This window comes from Mya arenaria, chromosome 5 (genome assembly GCF_026914265.1).
Source record: "Mya arenaria isolate MELC-2E11 chromosome 5, ASM2691426v1".
Lineage (NCBI taxonomy): Eukaryota > Metazoa > Mollusca > Bivalvia > Myida > Myidae > Mya > Mya arenaria.
In genome coordinates, this window is record NC_069126.1 from 1,756,840 (window position 1) to 1,781,629 (window position 24,790).

The following is a 24,790-nucleotide window of genomic DNA, read 5'->3' on the forward strand; positions in this document are numbered from 1 at the left end:
GAATGAGTCCCTTCAGAAACCTTTAAAAAATTCAAATATACATAAAACATAAGATTAAATCAGTATCTATATTTTATTAAAATACAAGGTTGAACACTTCTTTTACAAAAAATAACTTTTCTTACACATATGAAAACATATCAATACACATGACGATCATTGGTTGTTAATGGGGATACATGTAGTACATGGTTTTTAATGATCATAGAAGTGGTCAATGGTTTTTAATGGTCATACTTGTAGTCAATGGTTTTTAATGGTCATACTAGTAGTCAATGGTTTTTAATGGTCATACTTGTAGTCAATGGTTTTTAATGGTCATGCTTGTAGTACATGGTTTTTAATGATCATAGAAGTGGTCAATGGTTTTTAATGGTCATACTTGTAGTCAATGGTTTTTAATGGTCATACTAGTAGTCAATGGTTTTTAATGGTCACACTTGTAGTCAATGGTTTTTAATGGTCATACTTGTAGTCAATGGTTTTTAATGGTCATACTTGTAGTCAATGGTTTTTAATGGTCATGCTTGTAGTCAATGATTTTTAATGGTCATACTAGTAGTCAATGGTTTTTAATGGTCATGCTTGTAGTCAATGGTTTTTAATGGTCATACTAGTAGTCAATGGTTTTTAATGATCATACTTGTAGTCAATGATTTTCAATGATCATACTTATATCAATGGTTTTTAATGATCATAGAAGTAGTCAATGGTTTTTAATGATCATACTTGTAGTCAATGGTTTTTAATGATCATAGAAGAAGTCAATGGTTTTCAATGATCATACTAGTAGTCAATGGTTTTTAATGATCATAGAAGTAGTCAATGGTTTTTAATGATCATAGAAGTAGTCAATGGTTTTTAATGATCATAGAAAAAGTCAATGGTTTTCAATGATCATACTTATATCAATGGTTTTTAATGATCATAGAAGTAGTCAATGGTTTTTAATGATCATAGAAGTAGTCAATGGTTTTTAATAGTCATACTAGTAGTCAATGGTTTTTAATGGTCATACTAGTAGTCAATGGTTTTTAATGATCATACTAGTAGTCAATGGTTTTTAATGATCATAGAAGTAGTCAATGGTTTTTAAGATCATAGAAGTAGTCAATGGTTTTTAATGATCATAGAAGTAGTCAATGGTTTTTAATAGTCATACTAGTAGTCAATGGTTTTTAATGGTCATACTAGTAGTCAATGGTTTTTAATGATCATACTAGTAGTCAATGGTTTTTAATGGGCATACTTATACCGATGGTTTTTAATGATCATAGAAGTAGTCAATGATTTATAATGATCATTCTAGTAGTCAATGGTTTTTAATGGTCATGCTTGTAGTCAATGGTTTTTTAATGGTCATACTTGTAGTCAATGGTTTTCAATGATCATACAAGTAGTCAATGGTTTTAAATGATCATACTAGTAGTCAATGGTTTTTAATGATCATACATGTAGTCAACGAATTTTAGTGATCATACAAGGAGTTGATGAATGATCATACATGTAGTCAATGGTTTTTAGTGATCACTGGTTTTTAATGATCATACATGTAGTCAATGGTTTTTAGTGATTAATGGTTTTAATGATCATATATTATGTAGTCAATGTTTTAAATAACCATACATGTAGTCAAGGGTTTTTAATGATAATATATAATGTAGTCAATGGTTTTAATGATCATATATGTAGTCAACAAATTTTAGTGATCATACAAGTAGTTGATGAATGACCATACATGTAGTCAATAGTTTTTAATGATCATACATGTAGTCCATGGTTTTTATGATCTTACATGTAGTCCATTGTTTTTATTACCATACAAGTAGTCAATGTTTTTTATGATCATACATGTAGTCAATGTTTTTTTATGATCATACATGTATGTTTTTAACTGTTGAAGGGTGACACACTGAAAGTAATGCTTAGAATTTACAATATTTACAAAATGTACAAACATTGCACATTGACTCTTTGGCCTCAACATGAATACAGAACATAAACAAGAGTGCCGCGGAGATAACGATAACACTCGTCTTTTTGTTTTTACTGTTAAACTCAACAATGATCACAGCCCGAGTTATGGTCCTTGTTCAACACGTTTGTATATCTCACAACATGTATTCCTATTTTCATGTGAATATTTTGGAACGTTAGTTTGGTTATGGCCAGGGTGAATGCTTTTACACGCAGACAATGCCAACAACAAGTCTATGACAGTACACAGTCATATTTTCTTTGAAAAATGGACAAGGTATATTTTAACTCCAACATTTCTGACAAACAATTTTAAAAGAGTAAACCATGAGTTGAATTAGCAAGTTTGATATACGAGTTGGATTTACAAGTTGGATTAGCGATTTTGATATTATTCTCATGAACACATTACAAGTTAGCTTCTATGGCTGCAATAATACTGATGCACTCCAAATAAAGACACACAAATGGCATACAATGATTCAACACTCAATGAGAAGAATCTATAAATAGATATATTCTTCAATAGACAGAAATAAATCAACATAAATCATACTTAAATAATAAGATAATAGCTGTTTTCCCATGTTAAATAATGTCCATTAAGTCAAAGTGCATATATTTCATTTATCAAGTTTTGCTCTTTTGTCAAACAAAGTCCAACAGCATAATAACACAGACTGTTTACCCAGACAACAACAAATAACACTACTAAGAAAGAAAAAGTGTAAAAAAATAATATAAATTGATATTCAAAAGATTTTTTTTGACAATGGAGAAACAATAGCTATAAAATATTTAGAATTTCTATCTAATTCTTAGTGCAATGTTTATATTCTGGTTATGTCTCTGGTTTTAAGTTGGCCAATCTATTCAGTGATTTATCCAATAATTACTGGTGATCAAAATGCTTTTAAGAGCAAACTGGCCAAGAGATACCCTTAGCCAATAGTACAAATCCGGTTAATTCTTTTGTTTTGTTAAAGTAAGACAAAATTAATCTATTGATAGGTCAATATATACCAATACAGTCGAACCCCATTGGCTCCAACTGGTTTGGCTCGATTTACTCGTTTGCTCGAACTGGATGACCTATTTCCTTATACTGAAGGTAAAGATTCCTACTTGGCTCAAGAAGGTTTCACCAGTCCCTGGGAGTTCAAGCCAACGAGGTTCTACTGTTATGATGTTTGACCAATTAAATTGCTTGCATGAACAAACTAGCCAAAGAAACCCATTAGATAACTTTTCCAGTTTTATACAATTAGCTGCTGAAGTATGTGACATTCAGTTGTAAATTGTGAGTGAAAGAGTGCTTTAAATGAACACAAGACTTAATGGACAATACACAAGTACAAACTAACTAAAAACAGCACCACAGAGTGACCACAAACACTTATCTCTCCCCCCCCCACCCCCCGGCTCAGTTGAACAAGGGGCATAACTCAACAATTATTAGTCAGAGTTATTGGTCTTGCTACACATATGAATATTGTCTCTGGCAACAGGACTTAGAGCTGGGGTACAAAAGTTCCTTAGAATATTTTGAAAGCTTTTGGATTATAGCCAAGATTAAAGGTTTTAGGATGGTAATGCCAACACCGACAACAGACACCAAGGCTATGACAATACCTCAGCTTTTTGATCTTTAAATACCAGATGAGCTAATAAAATGGATGAACATTTATTGAATGTTAACTTGAAATGTGTGTGTTGAGCCTGGTCAGAGTGAGATTGATCTATAGATATGTGTTCTCTGGTTCATGTCACATATGGCACAGTAATACTGATAGTCCAAAACATCTAATTTGCTGTCTTTAACCAATCGACACAAGCTCCTCCTCTTGTATGATTGGTCATGATGAGCGCTATCAGCCAATCAGGGTGAGCTAAGCTGAAAGTCCATCTCCTCAATGTCACTGTCGTCTGCCAGGTGTGGCGGTGTTGGGTCTGGCCCGGAGTCATATTCAAGTAATTCCTCATCATTCACATGCCAGGAGTTGCCCTCCACAAACTCTGCAAATCTGGTGAATACAGGTGAGGTAAGCAGGTGAATACACGTGAGGTAAGCAGATGAACACCGTACTTGAAATTCTACTTCAGGGGATAATATTCATATATTACTATGTAATGCATGGTTCCTTTGGGGCAGTGTACCAGTATGTGATACTGATAAACCAACAAAAGAATCATCAACTACTTCCTTAAACAAACTCCTTTAACTGGATGACCATTGAATTTCCTCAATGCTGTATACGGGAAATCTGCTTAGAAGGAAACAAGATATTTCACAGTTATTGTTATCATCATTATATTGCTAACATGATGATACATTTATCAAAGTTTGAAAGAAGAAACGAATAGGGTTCTAACCTTTATTTTCAGTTAAAAATAACATATGATAATTCTATTACATTATTACACTGACTACTTGTATACTTAAACTTAATCATAACGGAAAAAGGCTTTTCCATTTTAACTGTCATGGAAACATAACATACTTATATAAGAAAGAAAATAAATGTATGTAAGTATTTATCATAGTAAGAAAAAAATTACCTTTCAGGCTGGTTATCAAACTTGTCTAAGATATTATGACCATACATATACTGACAACATTTTGTGATGATTGGACAAAGGTTAATTGATTGGACAATACTGATTGGGTCATTTCTATAAATAAAGGGCAATAACTCATGTGATTCAAGCAAAATAGCTGAGTAGGTAAATTGTCTGTGATGTCAGGCCTATACACATTGACAAAATTTAAAATTCTGTGTCAACTTATTTATTTATAATATTAGGTCAGCTTTAATTCCCTTCATTCCATGAGGTGTATCTCATTACATAAGTAATTAAAAATGTGATAAAAGCGCCAAACTGAACTATTAACTGAAACTTTAGGAGAAAAAAAACATAAAAAAGTATATAAGTAATAAACAAAACCACCGGTATTATAAAACACCATAACATTTAAATTAAAAAAACAAACAAACAATGCATAAACAGTAAAAATCTGGAAAACAATCTCAATAAAATTCACTGATAATATAGGACCAATTTCATTGCTAGCTTACCAACCACTGATAGCTAGCATTGTTCCATGAGTCCATGGTTACCAACAACTGATAGCTAGCATTGTTCCATGAGTCCATGGTTACCAACAACTGATAGCTAGCATTGTTCCATGAGTCCATGGTTTCATGATGCTGTCGATGTTTTCACAACTTTACACGAACACTATAGGGCCGTCCTTCAACACTCTTGCTACAAATAAACACAGATTATTCAACTTCCTACAACAATCCTTTCATGTAAGTTTCACCACATATTTTACTTTGCTCGTTTTATCTGCCTTTCTTTCAATTATTCTAAAAGTTCGGCTGATATAAGAGCACAATGTTTTAAGTTTTCGATCAGATGAATAATGATTGCTTTATAAATCCTTTAAATATCATATGATTTTCATGCTTTTCTCCATTTCCTGAAAGCCAATCACAAAAGGCATGCATAGTCAACAAAGTTTTCCCTGAGCTGTACCATATCACATCACTAAAGGCGTACTGTCATGTTGCTATTCCCTAACACAAAAACAAGCTCAGACTCCGTATCTGACCCAGCCTCGGAAGCAGTGTCGCTGACAGTCAATGGTGGGTCATAAACAGCATCATGGGAGTTGATTTCCAGGCCAGAGATGTGCCAGGCTCTCTGCATTATAAACTCTGCAAATCTATAATGAAACATTTATTTCATGGTTATTTTGATCACACTCAAAACTGTTGTCCCGCGGAGGAAAGGATGACATCTGAACTGTTTCCTGAGGCTGATCGGAGAATAGTTCAATCCGAGATAAATTAATAGCTTTCATGTGAAACAGCAAAAACTAACAGATGGTAAAGAATCAGGAAACAACATATATTAGCTTGGTAGTAGTCATAATAAAATAAGACATACATGATATGGTTGCCTTAAACAGTAACACACGCTACCAGAATAAAATAATAACTACTTTGTTTATAACAGTAAGCAAAATATCCTGAAACAGTTAACAACAGGTCTTAAACATGAATTTTAAAAATCAGGTATGTCACCTGTTAGGAGCACCCATAATTCTTCTAATAAAAGTCACCATGACCTTTGACCTATTGATCTCATCCTATTGATCTCAAATCAATCGGGGCCATTGATTGATCATGTGCATACCACAATTAAATCCACACGAAATTTGGCAATGGCATTAGGTAATACCTAGTGACACCTACTATAACAAGAGCTGGCGTAAGAGAGCGCGCTTGACTACGCCGCTTGGACTTAGAATTGAATACAATAACGATGTATAATGTGCCTGTCAAAAGCAATAAAACAATCAAATTAAAAAGTGAACAAGAATCGCGATGTGACAAAACTGGGTTTTTTAAAGAATTGCAGAAGAGATTCAGTTACAACTGCTTACTTCTATTTTTTGTAATAGTGACCTTGATCCTAAGGGCCCCAAACACAATCCCATGGAAGTCATCCATAAACTCTTCCTACATATCAAGTTTAGTCACCATATGTCAACAATAACTGAAACAGAAATCTATTTTTAGAAACAGTGACCTTAACCCTAGGGGGCCAAAAGGCAATCTATGAAAGCTCTGCATAAACTTAACCTGTATACCAAATTTGGTCACACTATGTCAACCCTTACTCGAGTTATTCAGTACTAACCATATTTCTATTTTTAGCAACAGTGACCTTGACCTGGACCAGAACTCTCGGGGCCCAAAACACAATCTCACGAAAGGTCTCTATAAAATCTTCCTATATACCAAGTTTGGTCACAATATGTAGACCCTTACTTAAGTTATTCAATACCAACCATTTTCTATAATAAGTAACCTTGACCTTGATCCTAGGGGCCTCAAACGCATTCCAATAAAAGGTCTCCATAAACTCTTCGTAGTTACCAAGTTTGGTCTCTTTATGTCAAACCTAGCTAAAAAGCTCAAATTATTCGATACATAAGGTGACTTTGATGCTGCCCTCCAACCAGCCTGCCCGAACAATGACGCAAGACATTCAATATGAAAATGCAGTTAAGAATATAAAAATGTGCCTTTCAAAAGAAATTAAAATAAAAAAAAATAAAAAAAATCATTCAAGGGCCATAATTTGAATGTAGGATTATAAGATGGTCATCAATAATTATGTGTAGTATTAAGTGCATTGAATGAAGGGTATATAAGTTTTTTTATTAAAATCCCAACTTGCCCTAAAACTTTAACCGGGCCATAACTTGTATTAAGGATAATATGGAGTAATGTAACCTCATTGGGTGATGGTCCTGAACAATTGTGTGAAGTATTAAGTCAATTGAACGAATGGTATAGAAGTTATCAATAAATATCCCAACCTGCACTAAAACTTTAACCTAAGTTAAAAAGTCAATCAGGGGCCATAATTTGTATAAAAGATAATATGGAATTATCAAACCTCATTATGTGATGGCCCTGAACAACTGTGTGAAGTATTAAGTCAATTGATTGAAGGGTATTGCACTTATAAGTGAAAATCCCAACTTGCCATAAAACGTTAACCTGCCCTAAAACTTTAACCGTAGTCAGGGGCCATAACTTATATAAAGGATAATTTGGAGTTATGTAACCTCATTGTGTGATGGTCCTGAAAAACTGTGGGAAGTATTAAGTCAATTGAACGAAGGGTATAGAAGTTATTAATAAATATCCCAACCTGCCCTAAAACTTTAAACTAAGTTCCATAGTCAATAAGGGGCAATAATTTGTATAAAGGGTAATATGGACTTATCTAACCTTATTATGTGATGGCCCTTAACAACTGTGTGAAGTATTAAGTCAATTGAAGGAAGGGTATTGGACTTATAACTGTTATAAGTGAAAATCCCAACTTGCACTAAAACTTTAACCGGACGCCGACACCGGGGCAAGTAGTATAGCCCTCCTTATTTTTCGAATAGTCAAGCTAAAAACAAGTGCTTTCAAGATATGTAAATCTTATTCTAGAAACAATGCCATAGATGAGTTTGAATGTACTGTCATATAAACATATTTTCTGCTTATAGCATGGAAACATTTTGGGACTTTCTTTCTTTTCATACTTTTTTTTTGTATAAAAGACCTTGTATGTTGTTCTAATTATAATGCACTCAAACCAGGGCATTAATTTTTTAGATTTTCAACATGCATGTAAAATAATGCAACTGGGCTGATTTATGAGAACATCATTAAATTTGAGGAAACTAAATTCTGAAATGCTCTGGAAAATTCACAAAAACACTTGTGATCCCAGCATTCTTAACAAGATTTTAGACAACTGTTTTACCTGTACATATTCTATTTGAATATATGATCATTATGCTGCATATCATAAAATGTTTAAACCTTAAAAAAAGAACAGCAATGTCAATAGTCACATTATTAACTTTTTTAAAGTTCTGAACAAGCCTTTATCACTAAGCGGACATTTGGACGTTTACAGATGCTATATTTATACAAGTGCAGAGGAATTCCTCAACTTGTCACTTAATATTACTCCATAGGTAACATCACAGTTCATAAACATGATTTACCATTCCTTCATTTTCATTTGTTTTAAATTCATATCTTTCTTTTTAAGCTGAAAATAAAAGTAGCTTCTGATAGCACCTGACACTCATGTACACTTGGAAGAAATTCAATTTAATATCAATTAAGCCCACTTCATAATGTAACGTAAATGATTAAAATCAAGACATCAATCTTAATGCACTTAAAGAGACTTTTAGGTCTTATTTATTGCTTTTAATTTATGAAAATTTTCTTTCTCAATGTGTACAAGAGCAAGCAACTAAATAATTCATTGAACAGTTATATGCATAAACCAGATTTTTGCTACAAAGAAAGCATCGGTGTTGTTCTAAAGAGTCATGCAGTTTAAAGAAGCATTCTTTTACAATAACAAGACCTATATGCAGATCTAACCAGTATTTAAGAGAAAACCTTAGTGTACCTTTCTTCTGATCTCATGTTTCTAGAATGAAAGGAAATGCTTTATATCAACTAAAAAATCATGACTTATTACAGTCAAGTCTATTCAGATATGTGAATATTTATTATATGCTTTCCATTTGTTTATCTATAGAGAAATATCAGTGAAAGAAAATTGATATTTCACTGTATGAAAGACATAAACCAAAGATACAAATAAAGAATGGAAAAGATGTTCAAGTATATTCATCCGATGAGCTTTTGTTGTTTGTGTATGGACAATCAGAATTAGGCTTTATTTGTTTTACAACCTTCGTTACTTATTTGATTATTTTTCTCCATTACTTACACTTATTTACATGCCATATATTACCCAAGCTTGGAAATACAATTTATCTTGTTTTATCCAAGAGGTCATAGGTTCAATTTCAACCTGAGTAACTTGCTCTTGCCTCTCAGAACAGACACCAGCAGCCAATCGTATAAAACTGGATAAGTTATCCACTGATTATCTTATATCTAGTTTGCACATAGAAGGATTTTGATTGGTCATCAGCAATTATTGGATAAATATTGACCAATCACTATGTAGTTTGGCCAACTTGAAAAAACCAGTGTTATACAATTGTCTGCAGTCTTGGATTCTACTGAGAACTTTTCAAGGCATTCCTTTCATACCGTACCTGTGTGGGTTTTTCAATCTTGAGATCACTTTCCATGCTTGACAGTCAGGACTGCGACAGTAATCCCGCAGTTTAGCAAGCTCCGCCTGTGTCGCCTCGTTACCCTGACGCACATACTCATCCTCAGTCAGCAACTTTACTTTTGGCGGGAAAATTCTGAACCTGAAATATAAAGACCAAAAATTTGATCAGGCTTCTTATCAACAATGAGTCCATTAAAGGACGTGTTCACACTCGATTTACATATATATATATATATATATAAGACAATCAGGCGGAAGACAGCAGAAAGAATAATATTTACTAGATTTGTTTACATGTGCAGTATTGAAAATAAGGAACCTATTTCCTTCAATATCACTAACATCTTATATATGCATATATATATATATATATGACTATTTCCAGCCTGTTTTGTAATTTTGAACCGATCATTAAAGTACTTCTCTATATCTTATGAAACATTTACATAAGATTATTCAACTATATTGAACATTGTGTAATCAAAATCTGCCAGATAAAACACTACCAAAAGGATCATAATGACATTTGTTGAGATGTATCTGCACAATAATTTGAATTAAATGTCAAGGCCTAAGAAAATACATATGGTTCGGGTTACCCTACCGGTTAAACAGTCAGTTGGTCAAAATCAAGTGTCTGTTTAAAATCTTAAAAGCTTTATACAGAAGATTACTTCAACACAATTCTCCAATAATGACAATAAGGTTCTTACATAAAGTCTAATAAAAAAATAAAATAAAGCCTACCTTCTGTACCTCTTTTTGAAAAGGATGTAACTCTAACCAATCATTTTTTTTTTGACCCAAAAGATCTTATATACAAGAGGCCCAAAAGGGCATATGCTCTACTGGCATGGCTTTTGTGGTCATATCAATCCAGAGCATGTATGTATTGGTAAAAGGCAACAGACATATAGTTTATGTTTTGTGTTTGGGTTACCTGAAAACGTAGCACGTTCAACATCTGAGCCCAGAAAGTATTGTAAGCAGATTAGTTGCATGAACTATGTTAATATGTGCCAAGTAAAAGTCATCTGACAAAAAAAAAAATGCTTTCAAAACTGTACTCATAGTAAAATTTTCTGCAGTTTTAAAAGTTAAAAAAAGTTGGTCAAAAGGTCAAAGTCAAGGGCATCCTAGGACAACATTGATCAATTTGAACAAACATTCACAATCAATTGTGCTGAGATGGATGCACGAACACACAAAAAGATTTTCAAACCTTTCCAGATTTATGTTTACCAAACCTGTGAACCCTGGGTGTGGCCAGTAATGACACCAGGTGCATAACTTAAACATTCACAATCAATTTTGTTAAGATGAATGCGCAAACTACAGAACTTAAAGCTAAAAAATGGCCTTTGGGCTTTCAACAAGATCAAGGCAGAGTAATTCACAAAATCAACTGCAGAAGCAAAAAGCAAATTGTCTCTCAAAATCCTAGACTTGCAAATGGTCTCCCTTAACTCTAGACTTGAATTAACATATACATGTAAACTTGGCTAAAAATAGAATTCGCTCATGCAGACCTGGCTAAAAATAGAAAGCATTTCTTTAAAACTTTCATGGCCCATAATCTAGGCATTCATGGGCGGATCTTGCTGGTTTTCGAAAGGAATCAAGCTCTAATGGATATCTAGATACTGCACAAGTTTCATCGAGATATAATCAAAACTGAAGACTGTATCGTGTTCACAACCAATTGTTTACACAATAGCATTTTTTTATACTATCAAGGGCCATAATCTAGGCATGCATGGGCGGATATGGCTGGTTTTCGAAAGGAACCGAGCTCTAATGGATATCTAGATACTGTACAAGTTTCATCGAGATAAATCAAAACTGAAGACTGTATCGTGTTCACAAGCAATTGTTTACAGACGCACGACCGCACGACCGCACGGATGCACATACTACGTACACATTACCATCGCATAAGCTCTTCTGGCCTTTGGCCAGTAGAGCTAAAAAACTACGTAGAATAAAGAAGTTCAACAGCTGGGTAGAAATTCATTTAAAAGAACGATTTTGCAGTAGTTCTGGAAGAAGTTAGATCTAGGGTAAAACGCTGTTAGATCTAGTGTGTGAAAAACATTATAGAGTTTTAGAATGCTGATGCAGTCTGCAGAAGGGGCATCTTTAAGCCTTCATACAATTGAATGCTAAAGATACTCTAATTTTGCTTTGGTTTAAATTCAAAACTTTTACAACACCATTAATTCGAAGTCGTCAGAAAGTTATTAGAAAGTGTTTATGCGTTCGGGAATTACTATTGTTAAGATTGCAATGTCGATTTCATGTAAACATTCATGTTGCATTTTGCTTGATTGATTGTCTGTATAGTACATGTATGTTGAATTATTGTTTAATAAATGACAAATAATTTATTATAATACTTTTTATTAAAAGAACATTATGCATGTCATACAATACTTCTAAAGAATGATTAATTCAAAAAAGCTAATTCTGTTTATTGATGGAAATTTTAATTAAACAAGGAAGAAATAAAATCAGAACCAAAAAGGAAATTTGAAATAATGCTAAATTCGGACGAATGGTGTTCAGATTAAGTGTGTTTAAATTTTTATGACAGAAATACAGCACCATGCCCATTTCTACTTCCCCATTTTCTGCAGCAGCCTGCCCTTATTACCTCTAGCACCTTCCCATTTCTGCAGCACTCTGCACTTTCTATCCCAAGTGCCTTACCCCTTTTCTGCAGCTCCCTGTCCTTATTATCTCTAGCAGCCTCCCCTTTCTGCAGCTCCCTGCCCTTACTACCTCTAACGCCCTCCCCTTTCTGCAGCACCCTGCCCTTATTACCTCAAGTACCCCCCTTTCTGCAGCTCCCTGCCCTTATTACCTCTAGCACCCTCCTTTTTCTGCAGCTCCCTGCCCTAATTACCTCTAGCACTCTCCCCTTTCTGCAGCTCCCTGCCCTTATTACCTCTAGAACCCTGCTTTTTCTGCAGCTCCCTGCCCTTATTACCTCTAGCACTCTCCCATTTCTGCAGCTCCCTGCCCTTATTACCTCTAGCACCCTCCTTTCTGCAGCTCCCTGCCCTTATTACCTCTAGCACTCTCCCCGTTCTTCAGCTCCCTGCCCTTATTACCTCTAGCACCCCCCTTTCTGCAGCTCCCTGCCCTTATTACCTCTAGCACCCCCCTTTCTGCAGCTCCCTGCCCTTATTACCTCTAGCACCCTGCTTTTTCTGCAGCTCCTGCCCTTATTACCTTATTACCTCTAGCACCCCCCTTTCTGCAGCTCCCTGCCCTTATTACCTCTAGCACCCTGCTTTTTCTGCAGCTCCTGCCCTTATTACCTTATTACCTCTAGCACCCCCCTTTCTGCAGCTCCTTGCCCTTCTTACCCCTAGCACCTCTCCTTTTTTCTGCAGCTATCTGCCCTTATTACCTCTAGCACCCTCCCTTTTCTGCAGCACCCTGCTCTTTTTACCCCTCGTGCCCTTCCCCTTTCTGCAGCACACTGTCATTTTCACCCCCTGGATCCCTTCCCCTTATCTGCAGCACCCTGCCCTTTCTTCCCCTGAATCCCTTCCCCTTATCTGCAGCACCCTGCCCTTTCCGACCCTAGAGCCCTCCCCTTTATCTGCAGCACCCTGCCATTTTTACCCCTGGATCCCTTCCCATTATCTGCAGCACACTGCCCCTATTAAATCCTGGCTTAAACCCTAGGCTGCCCCATGACCAAATAACGAAAGGGAAACAAAGTGAACTACTAGTAACACACTATAACTCTGCGAGTCGGATGTGTCGCCTGACTAATTATTTACTGTCGACAATATAGCTGTTAGATTGGCATTTTATTCATTTATAGACAATGATGTTGCCATTTAACTTTCAAGTATAGGTGGCATTTGATAGTTTACGAGATATGCCACGGACAAAACCTAAGCAAGAAAATTAACAAAGGGCAATAACTCTAAAAATATGGCAGCAAGAGTTACGGTTCTTGTGCACTGCACTTGCCCTCATTGAGAAATATCTAGCTATGAAGTTTCAAGTTGATACCTCTTATATTCTTCAAGATATGCCCCGGAAAAAAACTAACAAAGGGCAATAACTCTAAAAATATGACAGCAAGAGTTACGGTTCTTGTGCACTGCACTTGCCCTCAATGAGATCTATCTAGCTATGAAGTTTCAAGTTGATACCACTTATATTCTTCAAGATATGCCCCGGACAAAACTTTAAGCATGAAAATTAACAAAGGGCAATAACTCTAAAAATATGACAGCAAGAGTTACGGTTTTTGTGCACTGCACTTTCCCTCAATCAGATATACCTACGGAATAAGTTACAGTTGATAGTTTACGAGATATGCCACGGACAAAACCTAAGCAAGAAAATTAACAAGGGCAATAACTCTAAAAATATGGCAGCAAAAGTAACGGTTCTTGTGCATTGCACTTGCCCTCAATGAGATCTATCTAGCTATGAAATTTCAAGTTGATACCTCTTATATTCTTCAAGATATGCCCCGGACAAAACTTTAAGCATGAAAATTAACAAAGGGCAATAACTTTAAAACTAAGAAAGCAAGAGTTACTGTTATTGTGCACTGCACTTGCCCTCCATGAGATCTATCTACATATGAAGTTTCAAGTTGATAACTCTTATATTCTACAAGATATGCCCCGGACAAAACTTTAAGCATGAAAAATAACAAAGGGCAATAACTCTAAAAATATGAAAGCAAGAGTAACAGTTCTTGTGCACTGCACTTGCCCTCAATTAGATCTATCTACATGAAATTTCAAGTTGACATCACTAATAGTTTAGGAGATATACCCCGGACAAGCGAAAATGGGACGCGGCCGCTGCCGACGACGCCGCCGACAAAAGTAACCCCTATATGTCGTCTTTTCAGGCGACACAACAACAGATATTATGAATTTCAGAAACAAATCTTACATGCGCTTTCCTAGAACACTTCTCTTTAATCTGATCCTATAAATCAAAGTGATGGTTACAAACATGAGAATGGTGGTATTTAATCAAGCAATTGGATTATTATCTCAAAATGCAAAATAAAATCTGTATGTGTCAAGTTTGTCTACACAGAAGGTCTAACACCCACAGTGTCCAAAATTGACAATTATCAGAACAGGACCTGGGTATACTGTAGGCGTTTATTTTCACCATTCATTTAAGATCTAGATAATCATAATCACTTTGTTTTTGTTCAACATCTTTCAGCAAATTATTTCAAATTAAAGACAATTGAAAAAAACAATATTAACTCTAATGAATCTATAAAGTAAGACAACACAGCCAAGATTATAATTATACCTAATCATTCACTGTTCTAGTAGAGGCAACAAAACTAATAATTTTGCAGTTATTTTACCTACCAAATATTTTTCGTTCTTTGGTTGGTGAACACCACAGTCGGGAAGTTGTAAACAGCGAGCAAGATAATGACAAGAGCGCACGACACCTCAGTCAACTGTGTACTGTTGTACACTAATGCCAGCCCCACCCCCTGTAGGAACCACTGGATCAGCGACATTGTCCGTTCATTCTCCACAGGCCCATATCTGTACACCAGCGCAAAACTTATAAGCCCTGAGAGGAGAATGTAGCCCACAATGTATTGCCAGTTTTCCGCAAGTGTTCCAGTGATAGGGTTGGACATGTAATTAGCGAACTGATTTATGAAGTAGACAGATGCAGATGCACTCAGGAAAAACATGAAGTAGATAAGATTCTTTAGGCGCTGAAACAAAAAAAAAACATGATCTTATTAAATTAGTTTAAATGATGAAATAATGACAACATAACTCTTCAAACAAGTGCCAATGTTGTTTTGCAATTTTTCTCATTATATTATAAAAAATTTAACCACAGATATATATATATATATATAGTTTCATATAAATCCATTTGATAGTTGTTTTCTGTATATCTGAAGATTTCTGTTTTTGCACGATAACTGCACTAGAACGTCCTACAATTCCAAAACAAAGAAGCTTATCATTTGTCATAGTAAGGGCTACTTACACCTGGGAGTATTTTGGAGAGTATAAAGACAAGAATAAGAAGAGAAGCGAGCACGCCAATCGATACACCTGAGCCGTAGTGAAGCATCGTGTTGCTGAAAAAAAAAAAATGAAATTACACATGTTCATTTTATATCTGTGGTTAATTTCATATGTGACTCAATATGAGGAACAATGTTTTACTGAAATAAATTACACAGTTAAACCATACATAGTTAAGTTTATAATCTGAATAATTCTTAACTTAATTCAGGTGAACAAGGGGCATAACTCAATACTTATTAAGCCAGAGTTATGTGCCTTGCTGTATGTTGTTGTATATGAGCACCTTGCATTTGGGGAAAGGTCCAAGTTAAACCTCTTACGTTGAAACCAAGGCTATCCCAATAACACGTCTTCTTTTCGTGAAAATCAAACAAGCTTACAACATAATGATGAGTATAACATGGCATGTGTTTTTCAAATTCTTTCACTAATCTGATGCATGTAAATGCGGGGAATAGACTCACAAAATCTTTCACTGTATTGAAATTGAATTGTTTATGTGATTCAATTAAAACTGACTTTTCATTGAAAACAATAAATATCCTACAAAAAGAGCGTATAAAGCATTTACTTTCAAATGAAACATCTGCGAAAGACATTTGCCTTGGTAACCAGCTGTTCTCATTGTCTATAACTGTAAACCTAAGAACTTATAAGGAAAGTTTGTCTATACAAATATACATATATATACATATATTTGAAATCTGAACAGAATCCCTGGGGGATCCTTCCAAATATATGGCAAGTATGCACATCCGAAAATATACCTTAATTTGTTACTAAGGAATAACGTTGAAAAAATAACTAACATAACTTTCAATATTTTAGTTTGAATGGACTATGGGTTAACATTGGGTACAATGCAGACATTGCTAATAGTTGATACTGCTATTTAAATATTTTTCAAATCATTTATCAATGAATTTATTGCTAACCAATATATTTATTCAGAAATTATTTGAACCTGAAATGATGAAATTTTGGGTGAATCCAGGCGTACGCCTCATCGTAGTATTTCAACCAATCAGAATATACTTCCTGGACCACGGGAGATTCCTGCACAAACTTTGGTACATGAAGTTTGATGGTATTTCTTGTGTTGTTAATGGTGGAATGTAACCCACGGGAAAATTCTCCAATTTTCCTGTAGAAATCTTCTTTTGATATGTTCGCATGCTGCCATTTGTGCAACAAGTTCAAGAATATTTCACTCTGGTAGTTAAACATTTTGACAGATCAGTATTTTAGACCGACCAGTTAAGACGTCCAGGCAGATAATGAAGGCTGTCAAAACAATATGACGAATCTATCACAGAAAATTTATTGACAGGTGAACATGCCCTTTGTCATTGAACTAACATCTACATGTAAATAAGATCCTGATACTTTGTTCTTTAAAAACACTCATTACTACTGTCATTAAAAATAACCGTAGAGCTGTCTGTGTTTTTTCATTTAAACATTTCTAAGCTGCATAAAATAGTCAGATATTAACTAAATCTTCCTTGTTCCTGTTTGTTACAACATACATTACTTCATAAATCATTTATAAACATGTCTGAAGTGACGACCACATCGGTGACCTACTTTCTAACAGTTTGTAAACAAACCATTAAACCAACGGTTTTCTCTCTATCTTGAATTAAACTTCGCAAACAATAATAACAAAAACATTCTGTAAAATATATGTAACAGATTGCAATACAAATCTCAACAATTCTTCCCGCACAAAGTGTTTATTTTTTGGAGAAATTCGAGACACGGAGTAATCAGAACACTAAACAAAAAACATGGCTGCCAAATAGAGATAATATATCACTTCACACAATCCTTAAGCGGTAAATGTCTAATTTTGTATACTAAACAAAATGGTAAAAATGCATTAATCTACAAAATGGATGTAGTTCAGGTATTTGCACTTTCACAACATGGCTGAACATGATAAGAATTCCAGCTGACAACTGTAAATAAAGTGTGTATTGAAAGTAGGTCACCAGGTAGTTTAGGCTAACACCAACTAATTTTCCCTACTGCTTTTTTACAATTGTTTAAGGCTTGGTAAGGAGGTTGCCAATTCTATCACAGAATAAAGCATTAGTTATATTTATAGATCTTAATTACATTTAAATCAAGCTGCAGTCTTTTAACAGTCATTTCTTGACATTGATAAAAATGCAAATTTGGAGTACTCACCCCTCCATTCTTCTGTTACATCTATACAAATGAATATTGGACTAATGCTTGCAAGATGACATGGAACTCCCAGAGGCTTTATAGAGAGTTTTATCTGACTTTACTAGATTTGCCTGTACTATTAAATATAACTAATACTTTAAAGTATGAATTTTATTAGATATTTTCTGTCCTTGTTACATAACAGGAAGGAAAAAAAAATTGGTATTCAATTAAGAATTTGAAACTGGAAGTATGAACTTCCTGTCTATCAATTTTGGAAGTTTTACACTGAAATGTGGAAGTTTAAGTCACCCGAACACAATATCTTTTACAACTATTTTTCAACAAGTATATTAAAAATCAAATAATTTGCAACTTTAACTTGCCAAATTCACAGACTAATATCATAATAATACTTAAAAACAGTTAAACTGATTAAAAATGTGATCATAAAAGTAGTATTGAAAGGTTTTGATATTTTGAACTTCCAAGCTTTCAACTTTGGAAGTTTTCTTCAAAGTTATGGAAGTTTTTGTACTTCCATAGAATCAATTTTGGAAGTTTTAACCCATTTCTAGGGAGTAATATACTTCCAAACTTCCTTTAATGGAAGCCCTGCTCACATTTAACAGTCCTGTCTCACATTTAACAAACAGGCTTTGGGGTATGTGTTTATTTCGATCATTGCAATGGATTGCTATGAGTAAGAGAGTCAGACCATCCAAACGTAAGTTGGCCCTGAACTATTTTCTTTTAAGCGGATCTATTAGAAACAAGAAACACTGCAGTGCTCCAAAACAAGGTTTTCAATGATGACAGAACAACTTCAGCCTTCATCATGTGATACCGTTTGATTTTTTTTTTTTTTAGTAACAGTGACCTTGACCAAAGGGGCCCCAAACGTAATCCAAAGAAAAGTCTCTTTAAACTCTTCTTTATTACAAAGTTTAGTCATGATATGTCTACCCCAATCCTAACTAAGGTTATTCAGTTTCAACCATTTTCCTATTTTATGTCACGGTGACCTTGACCTTGACCTCAGAAGCCCAAAATGCAATCCAATGAAAGGTATCCATAAACTCTTCCTAAATACTAAGTTTAGTCAACCCTTACTAAAGTTATTCAGTTTCAATTGTTTTTATTTTTTTAGTAACATTGACCCAGGGGCCCCAAACAATCCCCTTGTTCAGTTTCAACCATAAATTAACATTGATCTTGACTTTGAGCCTAGAGGCCCCAAACGCAACCCCATGAAAAGTCTTCATAAAGTCTTCTCAATACCAAGTTTAGTCAAGATATGTCAACCCTAACTCAAGTTATTTAGTTTCTTGGGTAAGTTTCATGCTGCCTGCCCAAACAACGACATACATCATTCCAAAAAACCAGGTTTCACTTTGTGGTGAAAACCTGGTTAAAAATTGAGGTATCATGATAGCCTTGTTGTCAGAATGCATAAGCTTTGACCATGAACAAAACTAATTATGGCTTTGCATTTTTAATAAGCAAGTTATATCCCTTTTCAAATAAAACCAACAACAGATGAGCACTGGCAACCAATTGTGGTAATTCTTGTTGAGGTCTGTATTTCAGAAAAGTATGAAGACATTTTTCACTCCTCTATTTTGATAGCTGACAAGCCTAATTATAAAATATGTATATATGCAAAGACTTACTGACTCCATGCCTTGGCAGAGAAGAAAATCGTCACTCCAACAACCAGGTAAGCGATAAACCACAGTTCTATGGCTAAAGCAGGAACAGGGGGAAAAAGGTTACGTTTATAAGGTTTGCAAAAAGACAGCTTAATGTCACTGTTGACTTTCAGTGGTTCAGAGTCTCTACATTTTAGAAGGAAAACCAACAAGAGATTTTTGTTAAACTTAATGTCCCCTGAGCACAATGTTGTCTGGAATATTTAGAAATTGAATAAAATATGCATATACTAAAATGCCACCTGATCCAATAGATATCACTCAGACAAGACTTGGGTGTTCAAGGTCACTATAAACCTTTTGACCTAATGAGCCCTAATCAATAGGGGTCAAAAACTGGTCACACCTGACCTCAACATCAAATTTGAGGACCATAGGTCAATGCATTGTCTAATTATCACTGGGACAAACTCTTCTCATTCAAGGTCACTTGGATCTTGACCTTTGACTTTAAAATCAATAGGGGTCAGCTACTGGTCACAACTTTCATATCAAGTTTTAGGGACAGGGGTGCATGCATTGTCAAAATAAAACTCTGAAAAGCTCTCAAAATCAATACGGGTCATCTACTGGACATGTCCAACCTCTAAGTCAAGTTTGAGTATAAGGGTCAATGTTATCCCTCAGACAAGCTTCAGTCTAGCGACCTACCAACATACTGAATGACCAACATCTACAAAGCAATATATTTCCTCTTCCTTGAAAGGGGCCTTATTATAGTACATATTTTTAATGTATGGACCCAATTTGAGGTTGATGAGTTCTCATACTGCTTTAAAAAAATTATTGAATTTATCTTGATGGTTATAACAGTGCTTGGGTTGGCATCAATCATTAGTTTTGAAAACAGTAAAATGATTCCAAACCAAATGATTAATGACATTCTTGAACTATATCTTTGAAGAGGTGTGCTACTAATTACAGGATTAATATGGGTAAAGGCAAATAAAGTGAACCAGGTGTTCAACTAACTTTTGATAAACAGTTTGGCTGTGAAATCAATGTTAGAGTCAATTTTGAAGCAGCTGGTGTTGAAAGCACTGAAGGCCATGTCCTCATTCTGTTGTAATGCTCGCACAGATGAAAACCATCCCTGTAAAAAGGATTTAAATCAATAAGATGTTCATTGTTTTTTTTTCTGGTATCCATTAGGGATGATTACTAAAACTACAGTATGGTTATACCAATTTAACTTCCATTCAAATAATTTTATGATATTTTTTAGCTAAAGTTTCCTATTTAGAAAACTGAACAGCGATAAGATACTGAAACACTTAATCATTACCATTAAAATAGAATAACCAGGTTGTTGGCTTTTGCTTTCAACATCTGCAGCTGATAAGTCATAGTAGGTGATAAACTTGCTGGTTTCATTTGCATTTGATAGGTTTCTTGTTACCCTGAGCTGAAAAGCAATGAACATGTCTAACAAACAATAAGAAATAGGAAATGAAGTTTATGTATTTCTGTGTTTGTCATTTTTTGCCTCTTGCTTAATCACACATCCTTTAATGAAACATACTTGATAAATATGGAAGATAAATAGTAATCTTACATGAACAATTCATTTTGAGTTTCAGTAACATGCTGAATTTGAAATAACATTTTCAAAAAAAAAATCCACCTAGGAACTAGAGTAAAACATACCATTGGGTTTGACCACATGTACAGCACATTTTTCTGCATCCCCTCAAAGCAAAATAAGGTTGATGGTGGTGTAGGTTTTCTTGAATGTATGTCATTTATTAAGAGCCAATAGCCTAAAAAGAAAGTCTTCAGTTTAATATTCGTGCATGATGATGTTAAAGAAGACCTAATTTTATTCAACTGATTGAACAGGACATAATAGTAAATTAAGATTAATTGGCCTTAACAAACATATATGTAGTCCATTAACACTATTCATTTAATATTTTTTTCTTATTATTGGTCACAGCTGATTAGAATGTTGTTTAAATATACTGGCATAATTTTGAATGTAAGACTTAGTGAACTGCTTCCCAAGTGAATCAGGGCTAAGTTGAACTCTTGATCTCAGATGAAGTGAGATGAATATGTGGTTCACTTGGTTCTGAAAGTGTACACTTTGGAAGAGGTTCACTTAGTCCTGCACCACCTGTGTTCATTTTAATTTAATCATAGAGAATTATTTTAGTCACTCGCTATGTTTTAAAGGGTCACGGACACTACGGACCATGGACATTACGGACCAGACATTACGGACCAGATTTAGGGACACTACGGACCAGATTTAGGTACATTACGGACCATCTTCAGAAACTTACGGACCATCATTTATAATGTTTTTAAACATTTTTTTTTTAATTTATTCACTCATTGGTCTTAAATTTGTTAATAAATACTTGAATATTAGTGCTCAGTATGAAAATTATCTTTAATGTAACTGAAAAATCCAGGAAATTCCAATGTTAAACATCAATGTATTTTTAATAAAATATTATAATAATTTGAATAATAATGAACGAAATATGTGTTTATCCTGTAATTGTAAATGTGAATATTAATGTTTTCATATGTGATCGATTGCTTTCTGAAATAAACTTTGAATCGTCATATTTGTTTGTTTTCCGTTTCAACTGTTTTAATTGAAAGGTTCAGTCAAGGCGGGGAATCCACGTGACCAAATGGTTGGTTTCAGTGCAAGATGGCGTCACCAAAACGCTCGACTCGAGCCGAAAATCAACGTTATATCTATAATTATGTATATTGTTTATTTAATATATGCTCAATTTATTTTGGTAAATAAACTGTTTTGGAAAATACTTCTCCTCGATTTATTTTGGGAAATAAACTGTTTTGGAAAATATTTCTTCTGTTGCTTTTAACTGATTTAACTGCCGATCTTTCAAATTTCGTTCATTATTGTTCACATATTTGTTATAAATGCATAGTTCTTTAACACCTTTTGGAATTTCACAAGATTTTATATTGAGATCTATTCGAACTTCACGGGATTTTTCAGTTTTATGGAAGATATAACGTCATACTGAGCACTCATATTCAAGTATTTATTAACAAATTATAAACTAATGAGTGATTAATTTAAAAAAAAAAAATGTTTAAATCATGGTCCGTAAGATTCCGAAGATGGTCCGTAATGTCCCTAAATCTGGTCCGTAGTGTCCCTAAATCTGGTCCGTAATGTCTGGTCCGTAATGTCCATGGTCCGTAGTGTCCGTAATTCGTTTTAAATAGCCATTCTAAGCAATATAGCATAAATTTAAGTTTGTTCTTCATGAAATCATATACTACTGGCATTTGAAAAAAAACAATTCATAAGATAATATCATTTCGCGAAAACATATGACAGGAATGCAAAATAAAGATATTTCATGTTATACATCGTATGACATTCTCACAATTTTTTGCCTTTTTACAATCATTTTTAACGTTTTCATTTGCAAGAACCGGAACTAAACAGTAGACTAATAAAGCAAAGATTGTAATTTTGTAGTTTTCTTCCATTTTGTAAACAAACTTTACAGCGCCATTGTCCGGTGAACCCTCTAAGACCAACCTTTTTGCATACCAAAAAAAAACATTTCTAAATCCGAGTTATACAGTACAGCAGTGAAAACAAATATGATATAACCATGTTTACGGTGACGATAAAATATATTTCAGTTATCTTAATAAGGTGTAATGGCCTGAAAAATTGGTTTAGAGATTATATTGCTCCGACGATGTATATTCACCGTTGCAGCAATTCTAATTCCATTAATGCAGCGCGTAATAATATGTTAAAATCTTATTGTTTCATTTGATCATTTTTTAAATAGAACTGTATGAAAGAACAGTGTTAAACTGTTCTAAAATTAAAATCAGCGTTGCAAATGATTTTTAAGCAAAATCTAAGAGAATTTCAAAAACTAGACGCCAAATTGCTACATGTCACCATTTCTAGTACATCCAGAATGATGACGCCACCTAGCTGGTATGCGTACCATTGGAGTTATCATTATCAAACATCTGATGAATGAGAAAGCTTGACACAAACACACTGTAATGCGCTCCCATGCATTAACGTACAGTACCAAGACAGGAAACATAGGCTCGATGGCCAGTTAAGAACTTAGTTAAAATTAACAATGTGATAAACAAGATCGTTGTTAACTTTCAAATCGTAAATGCTCTGGAAATTTAATGGATACGTCTGTGATCTCAATGGTTCTTATAACAATATTTGGGGCGACTGTTTAATCTGAACTTGCTTTATTTGAATATATTAACACATCATGTAATAGCATGCGTTTTAAAGTTAACAACGATGTCATTAATCACCGAAGTTAACTTTAACTTAGTTCTGAACAATCGGTCCATAGTCGTGTTTGCGACCTCGAAAAAAAGGGGTTTTGACGGCAAGCACTTTGCAAAAGCAACCAAAATCCCACGTCAAACCCGGACTCGGAGTCCGATGTCGAGGCGCCGTGAAATGTTTTCTGGGTACCAACAGTACCGTTTAGGAAATTTGATTTTTAAGTGTGACCTTAATCATTAATTGAGGCACAGACATGGGTTTTGAGCGGGAAATGCCGCCTCATCATGGTAAATATTGGTATATATTCATGGCAAATTATATGAAAATCCTATAATGCATGGTCAAGATACAGCCCGGACAAGTATCATTAAAACCCTTGACCTCGAAACGCGACCTTGACCTTTGAGATATAGACCTGACATTAATGCACGGCACGCCTCATCATGATGAACCTTTATGGTTATTATTTTTTTAATCCTGTAATGTATGATGAAAATACAGCCCAGATAAGGATCATTTCAATTTTTGACCACTAATCTTGACCTTGACCTTTGACGTACTTACCTGGTTCGTGTTCGCGACACGGCGCAACATCATGGCTCAACACAATAGTTTCACAGTATTCTAGTCCATATAAATAGCCGCCATCAGCATTTTGACAATTTTTGTTTTGGCGAATTCAGTACATTTAGAGAAAAACACAAATGGTGGACAGTGATCCAACACGTGTGTTGAAACACCATTTAGTTTAAACAGGCACCCACGGTATTATTGTTTTGAAGACATTTAGAAGTAATGGTTTCACGCAAGAGCTCCATCATGTTGTGGAAACTGTAACCAAAACCATGCATTTGTTAGTTCAAGCAAAACAGGTTACCAAACGTCCG

The 24,790-nt window shown here is 34.5% G+C and overlaps 1 protein-coding gene across 5 annotated transcripts; it reads right to left on the reverse strand.

The window, feature by feature from the left end:
- Positions 1-59: 59 nt before the first annotated feature.
- Positions 60-23,137, reverse strand: LOC128234600 (nuclear envelope integral membrane protein 1-like). Of its 5 annotated transcripts, none has more exons than XM_052948912.1 (10): positions 22,987-23,005; positions 21,272-21,384; positions 20,910-21,029; positions 20,597-20,717; positions 19,586-19,658; positions 15,694-15,787; positions 15,045-15,409; positions 14,605-14,640; positions 9,647-9,808; positions 60-4,001 (listed from the first exon to the last, which is right to left on the reverse strand). In XM_052948912.1, the coding sequence occupies exons 2-10, from the start codon at positions 21,308-21,310 to the stop codon at positions 3,857-3,859; spliced, it is 1,155 nt and encodes a 384-aa protein (XP_052804872.1). In that variant the 5' UTR covers positions 21,311-21,384; positions 22,987-23,005; the 3' UTR covers positions 60-3,856. The 5 variants fall into 5 exon arrangements, with proteins under 5 accessions (XP_052804872.1, XP_052804874.1, XP_052804871.1 ...); XM_052948911.1 differs by lacking the exon at positions 60-4,001 and adding an exon at positions 4,021-5,707 and having other exon boundaries at positions 23,005-23,137; XM_052948914.1 differs by lacking the exon at positions 14,605-14,640.
- Positions 23,138-24,790: the final 1,653 nt, after the last annotated feature.